This window comes from Henckelia pumila, chromosome 1 (assembly GCF_033568475.1).
Source record: "Henckelia pumila isolate YLH828 chromosome 1, ASM3356847v2, whole genome shotgun sequence".
Lineage (NCBI taxonomy): Eukaryota > Viridiplantae > Streptophyta > Magnoliopsida > Lamiales > Gesneriaceae > Henckelia > Henckelia pumila.
In genome coordinates, this window is record NC_133120.1 from 64,551,240 (window position 1) to 64,558,940 (window position 7,701).

Here is a 7,701-nt window from a genome sequence, read left to right on the forward strand (position 1 = left end):
ATATTTAGAATCATACAAAAAAATTTGCAGAATCAAAAGTCTATGATTCATAAAAAAGACACAAACATATATATATATATATATATATATAGAGTTTTGCTATGTTGTCCACCTTCGTGCCCACTTATAAGGTGGCACTCATCCATTGGACGAACCATTTGTATATGATTCATCTCATCCATGGGATGATTGTCATCCCATAGGTGGGCATGAAGGTGGGCAGCATAGCAAAACTATATATATATATATATATATATAATTTGTATAAGAAGAGTAATCAACACATGACATTCGGACGCCTGTACGACTTAAAAATTTTAAATTATATCATTATCATAAGCTATATTTTTTGATAATGAGAAAAACTTTTGATCCCATATATCAGAACGAAAATAGCATGTTCACTCTCATTAATTGCAGAAGTGGCAAGGGATCCATACACACACAAAAAAGCAACTAAAATATTAAAACATAAAATTATTCAATTAAATTAAATAAAAGATTATTTGAAAATGTATTTATGATATATATATATTATATTTTTGAGTATGTCTCTTGTAAAACGTCTCACAGATCTTTATGTGAGATATGCCATTTATAATTAAAAGCAATATTTTTTATATAGAAAATAATATTTTTTCATGAATAAACTCAAATAAAATATTTTTCTTATAAACTTAACCCGTGAAATCTTGCCTCAAAAGTTTTTGGTTTTTTTTTTTGTTATAGTGATGAGTATGTGTTTTATGTTTTAAAGTGTTTAAAGAGTAAAATTTATTTTGGTATACAAAATATTGGTAAAATGTCAAATTGGTACATGAACTATTGAGAATAGTTTAATTGGTACATGATCAAGTTTTAAAGATAATTTTACCTTTTACCTAAATTATTTTATAGTCCAATATTTTTTTAAAAAAATTAAAATAGATACATGTTTTTTTCAAAATTATTTTATTACAATTATAAGCATAAATATATATTTATTTAAATTTTATATTATAAAAAAGAAATCGCATTCATTGTACGAAAATATTATAAATATCAATTAATACAAACATACACATACACATACATATATAACAATTGATAAATTATATATTCAAAATAATATATTAAAAATATATAATAAATGAATTTTTTTTTATCTATGTTATAATATTACTATTTATATTAATAAAATTAAAAAAAATGATATATATATATATTTATGTGTGTGTCTCTTTTCATTTATAATATATAAATTTCACGTTGAATACATTTTCGAATATATGATATATAATTTCATTTTATAGTATAGTAATTATTAAATATGAATTTATTTTTACATTTGTAATTAATAAAACAATTTAAAATGTAAAATATGCATGTAGTTGAATTTAACAACATTACTGGACTTAAAAAAATTTAAGTAAAGGGAAAAATTAACTTTTAAGTTTAATCATATATTAATTAAACTATTTTCAATAGTTTATGTACCAATTTGATATTTTCTTAATAGTTCATGTGCCACAATAATTTTTACGCAATGTTTAAATGTGAGAGAGAACTAAAATTTTATACATATTCAATAATCAATAGTACCATAAATGCTATAATTAAGATACTTTCAAAAACAAATAATAATAAATTCTATAAAGCAGGCCATTACTTGTTCGGTATTTAAGTTATATTTTCACCAACCAACAAAAAATTGTTCGAGCTTGTGTTTTAATTCGTGTCTAATAATTTTGTCTAGTTTTAAAAATTCAATAATAATCTAAATATTTACTTTTCTCATCACTGCGAACTTTAATACTTTGTGTTGTAATAATTAGTTATATAAATAATAATTTAGATCGATTATTTATCATTATTTTAAATCATAAAATAATCTGAAAACTAAATTTAAATCGCTCTCGTAGAAAAATGAAGAAAAAAAAAAGAAAATGAAAAAGAAAAAGAAAGTAGGTCATATTTTCTAGTCGATGTAAAATAATTGGACCACAAATTATAAAAACCGAACGGAACTTATTTTATTGACTGATATTGAATATAGTATCAATATAGTACATAATAAATTGATTTATTTAATATCAAAACTTCACTTATTGCAATTCCATTTACACACATAACCACCGATATTAAAAATCTTAGCTGTCTTGCCCATCCAATTTCTTTATGGATTCATCAATGCATTGTTGACCAAATATCAAAATTTTGTCTGGGTAAATTTTGACCATGAATTTCAAAGTTATTTTGGGTAAATCATCTTCATGATTTCCCATGTCTTTAAAAAAAAATTTATATGGGTTATTAATAATTAAATGTATCCAAAATAAAGTTTAATCATTTATATAAGGTCCGAATTCAATCGTATGGATCTTTATCTGTGTACGGGTCAATCGATGCGATCCATATCTACCATGAAAATGAATATTTATTAAAAGTAACGCTTTTTAAAGAGTCGAATCGGGTTGAAGATATGTATAATAAAATTGACTCGTAAGATGATCTCGTAGAAATTTTACGTATATGAAAGAAGCTTATCACCTCTCCAATATAATTAGCAACAAGAAAAGCATTATCATTTGGTTTTTGCTCCTACGTCCATGTATATAAACTTCGGTTACATAAAATCGATCGACATTTTACTGAACGTGATGGTTCTGTTTCAAAATTTTATTTATTTCTTGTAATTTTTCATTTTCCCATTGGAAAATTTCTATACGGTTGATCGTATCTCACACTAATGAAGCTTTTTAATTTGTTTTCGGTAAAAGCACGTCCATCTTATTCCAAAAAAATAGATATTTGTTAAGTAAAATCTTTGAATTTAAAGTATATATTTATTTATGATTTGAAAGTTATATATGGAGGGCCAGAGCTGAAGATGGTATCTACTCCACAAGATAGGAGGAGATTCACAAGTTGCTATAAAAATACTAAGAAATAAAATACTTTATAAATATTATTATTCGGACAAGATTGAATCTTCTCATAAACTGGGGTCCAATTCCTCTTTTCTTGACGAGCACAAATTCCTTCAAGACTTGCTTTTTACATTCCAAGAAACGAAGATTGAGCTTAAATTACATGTTTATGTTCGAGTGATACGTATAAATCAAACTTTGGAACTCTCACACGGCATTGGATTATAGTCCGTCGATCGATTCCGCTGCTTTTTTTTTTTGTTTCTTTTTTCTTGCTTTGTTCTTTTCCCTCCATTTTTCTTTTCACTCCACTGTTCATCAATCGAGTGCACAGAATTCACATCCCTTCACCACGCCTACCCGAATTGCGCTTACGTTTTCCACACTTTTCTCTCGCCGTACCACGCGCATTTTGTGTGTCTGGGCTTCTTGTTTCCACTTTTCTTGGCAGAAATATGATGACCCTTTTGGTTTTTTGATGTGTTTTTTAATGATTGATTGGACTCGGCGTCGAGTACTAACTGTTTGGTGGGCTTTCATCCAATCGAAATACGCGTGCTGTGCTTTGACAGAATCCCCATTATGCCGGGGCAGTGTGATTATAGCGAGATCTGAGGTGGGATTTCGTATTCAAGTTGGCGGCAGAAGGCTGCGATGGTGGCGGAGCCTTGGATTTTGAGAATGGGTAATCAGGTTAGTGACAATTTGAAGCATGCTTTATATGTCGAGAATTTGATAAAATCAAACAAGAAACATGGGGCTCAAGAGAAGCAAATTATTGGAATACTGTCGTTTGAAGTTGCTCATATGATGTCTAAGATCATTCATTTGTATAAATCTTTGACTAATAATGAGATTCTTAAGCTTAAAAAAGAAATCTTGAGATCGGATGGGGTGAAAATTCTTGTGTCTAGTGATGAAAAACTACTTTTGGAACTGGCTCTGGTTGAGAAACTTGATGATTTGAATAGGGTTGCTAGTGTGGTGTCTAGGTTAGGCAAAAAGTGCTCAGTCCCGGCTTTGCAGGGGTTCGAGCACGTGTATGGAGACATAATTTCTGGGGTGATTGATGTGAAGGAGTTGGCATTTTTGGTCAAGGACATGGAGAGTATGTCGAGGAGAATGGAGCGATACGTAAAATCCACGGTTAATTTATATGGTGAAATGGAGGTCATGAATGAGCTGGAGGTAGCCACCAAGAAGTTTCAGCAGAACCAGCATGAAGAGAGTAGGAAAGCTTTTGAGCAGAAGTTGATATGGAAGAAACAAGATGTGAGTCATTTGATGCACATCTCACTTTGGAATCAGACATATGACAAAGTTGTCGAGCTGTTGGCAAGAACCATATGCACGGTTTATGCACGGATACTTGCAGTGTTTGTAGATGTTCACCAAAAGATGGATGATTCTGGTGTTCCCATTTCCAGGTCACAGGTTGGTTTAAGTGGAAGTTTTCGCTGCGTGAAGCCAGAATCTGGACAGAAATCTGGTCATTTGGAAGTTAATCGAGAGGTTCAAACAGATGCTGTTCTGAACAAGTCAGGCTCAACTAACACAAAGTGCTTTTGCCATTCGGGGTCTATCAGAAAAGAGGGGTCGGAGAAGAAGACCACAATTCATAAGCCCAACATTGAGTCGCAGAAAAGTGGTTGCTTGTTTGGTCTGGATGATTTTAGTTTGTCATGTGGAATGGGACCAGGGAGGATGTTCATGGAATGTTTAAGTCTGAGTAGTTCTGTTTCAAAAGCCGATGATGGCGATGATCAGATTAGTCGAATCTTTGGCTATGGTAGTGACATAAGTGGTATGAAGGAAGAGCATGCCAGTCGTTTGGTTAACTTTGGTCATCTCATTAACGATGACCCTTTAAACGGAGTACAAAGATGGTCACAGTTCAGTTTATTAAATGCCACAAGATTCAGAAGCAATAGTCGGTTACAGGTCTATGCACCCCCAAGTACTGTTGGAGGATCTGCTTTAGCCCTGCACTATGCCAATGTTATAATTGTCATAGAGAAATTGCTCCGTTACCCACATCTGGTCGGCGATGAAGCTAGAGACGATTTGTATCAAATGCTTCCGACAAGCCTAAGAAAGACTTTGAAGACAAATTTGAAGTCTTATGTGAAAACTGTGGCTATTTATGATGCACCTCTTGCACATGACTGGAGAGAGCGTCTAGATGGATTGCTCTCGTGGCTTGCCCCACTTTCACATAACATGATCAGATGGCAAAGTGAGAGGAACTTTGAACAGCAGCAAACTACTAGGACAAATGTTCTTTTGTTCCAGACGGTATATTTTGCTGACCGGGAAAAGACAGAGGCAGCCATCTGTGAGCTACTTGTTGGATTAAATTACATATGTCGATATGAGCAACAGCAAAATGCGTTGTTGGATTGTGCAAGTAGTTTTGATTTTGAAGATTGCATGGACTGGAAATTGCAGTTTGATTCTCCACTTCATCCTTGATTTCATCAAAGATTTGGTTACGCGAATATGGTGATAATTTTCTTTAACTTTCGGCCCTTGTGTGATAGCGTAAACTATAGTACTTGTGATGTCCTACATTGGAATTGAGAGAGGTTGATTAGTTTTATGAATTGGTACAACGTGCTTCCCTAGCAACTTGAGAACCTTGTTTGTAAAATGAGTACAAATGTGAATTAGTTGCTAACGACTCATTACACGTGAGTCTTGCATGAGGTCATGCTCCTTTGGCTTGGGTATGGCTACTTTACAAATTGTGGAATACCATAGTTTTGGAATTGAATATTCTTACTATCGAATAACAAAATAGGCTTCATTTTTATGTATTTTATAGAAGAGCATTACAAATCTCGACTCTGAATGTACCCTTTCAGATTCTGAGTTTATCGTTATTGAATTTTTCTTCTAGTTTATACAATTGTCTTTAATGAACTTTTTGTATTGTTCGTGTGAAACTGAATGTGATCATACTTTCATTCTTAAAAAAGAACTAGGCAAGAAAATAGTGGTATATATGCTGATTGTGAAGCAAGTCAAAATAGGATCATGCATCAAGACTTGAATATTTTCTGGTACAGATGACTCAAATGCACTCAAAACCAGGAGAAAAAGTTCACTGATTTTTTGCTTGTGGCTAGTCATTTTAATAAATAGTTTTACAATATTTCTCACACGATGCTGACAGATGCAAGCATTTACCGCAACCCTTTTAGCGAATGCCCTGGTTGTGTCTCTTCGACAAATTCGATTAACCCTTGTTTATTCAGACGCGCTTCTTGGATGTCATCAATAATCATGATCGACCTTTTTTCTGTTACCCAATGATTCAATGAAACTGTTCTTGGTGTCATTGTGTTGTGCATTCTGCTGCTTTTGGGGTAAACGTTCTAAATTACATATTACTGGAGCCAAATAAAATTATTATCCAAATTAAGAAGATTAAAGAAAAACGGGAATATAGGATCCAGGTGTAGAGACGCCACTACCACGAAACCAAGGAAAAAGGTTGTGGATTGCCACTTTCATCAGGTACATCACGTTACGACTTGCCCCATTATTTAGAGTTGCATAAGTTGCGGTTTTCTTTTTTGTTTTTTCAAATTATTTTTTTGTATAGTTGTTTAGACTCTTTCAAGGTATTTATCTTTCTTTCTTTTTTTTTTTTTTTTGGTTTTTTGTTTTGTTTTTTTAATAGTTTTTATGACTTGTGATCTTTTACAAATTGGGTGATTTACTTTTTTCCGTTGGGCTAGCTAGGGCTCTTACGCTAACTTAAACGTTTACCGACTGCTCAGGTCTATGACATTTTAGGAAGCATTCTTGGACTGAGCATGTTGTGAGTATTAATTTGACTAAATTAATAGTCAACGGATATGATTGACTGAGCTTAAGTTAGTTATGATCCAACGGCTGGGATTGGACAAGTTTTCTAACCATCTGATATAAGCAAGAACGAGAGTTAGTTAATGAGATAAGATCTGCAATCGAACTGACGATCCTCTTCTTCTTGCGAGAACTTGGAATACACTTCTCTGAAACAGAGCGCTAGACTTGGAGTTTTCTGGATATAGAAGCTGCAGCTATTCTTCTTGTTCAAAGTGATTATAGCGATTTAGTCTTGACAGTTTGTATCTTTGTGAGATTTGTGTATTGTAACTTGGTTATTTTCTGTGATAGTGGATTCATATTGGGGTCATCCCAAGAACCTTGGATGTAGGATATAAGTATCCGAACCAAGTAAAATTCTTGTGTCGTTGTGTTCTTAGTTTTAAGATTTCTGCCTTACTTGAATTGCTTTGATCCTTTTCTCGCATGTTGTTCCTGAGAGATTACTTAACAAATTGGTATCAAGAGCTTGGTTATTCATTGATCGAGGGGTTTATCTTGATTCGCTCTGAAGGTGTTCGATCTTCTGCCTAAGTGAAATTCTTGAATTGATTTTTTGGAAGAATGTCTACTAGCCAGGGGTAATCTCACAAAATGCCAACGTCAAGATTTGAGGTGGAGAAGTTTGATGGGAAAAACTATTTCAATCTTTGGAGGGAAAAGATGATGGCTCACCTGGGAAATTTGGGGCTGGATGAAGCTCTAAAGGGTGAGACTAAGATGCCTGACTCAATCACAAATAAAGAAGAGATCCTCAAGAAAGCCAGAAACACGATTGTCTTGAGTTTAGGCGATCAAATCCTCAGAAAAGTGGTGAAGGAGAAGACTGCTTGTGAGATGTGGATGAAACTGGAACAACTATACATGACCAAGACACTTCCCAATAGAATCTACTTGAAACAAAGGCTCTATGGAT

The 7,701-nt window shown here is 33.0% G+C and overlaps 1 protein-coding gene across 1 annotated transcript; it reads left to right on the plus strand.

Annotated features, from left to right (window-relative positions):
• Window positions 1-2,969: 2,969 nt before the first annotated feature.
• On the plus strand, window positions 2,970-5,719 carry LOC140893178 (protein PSK SIMULATOR 1-like). Its single transcript, XM_073302247.1, has one exon. It carries the CDS (start codon window positions 3,564-3,566, stop codon window positions 5,379-5,381), a length of 1,818 nt encoding a protein of 605 aa, XP_073158348.1. The 5' UTR covers window positions 2,970-3,563; the 3' UTR covers window positions 5,382-5,719.
• The last annotated feature ends 1,982 nt before the right edge of the window (window positions 5,720-7,701 follow it).

Bases quoted from the DNA above. Each gene is read 5' to 3' on its own strand.
- LOC140893178 (XM_073302247.1), top strand. From the start codon at position 3,564: ATGGTGGCGGAGCCTTGGATTTTGAGAATGGGTAATCAGGTTAGTGAC.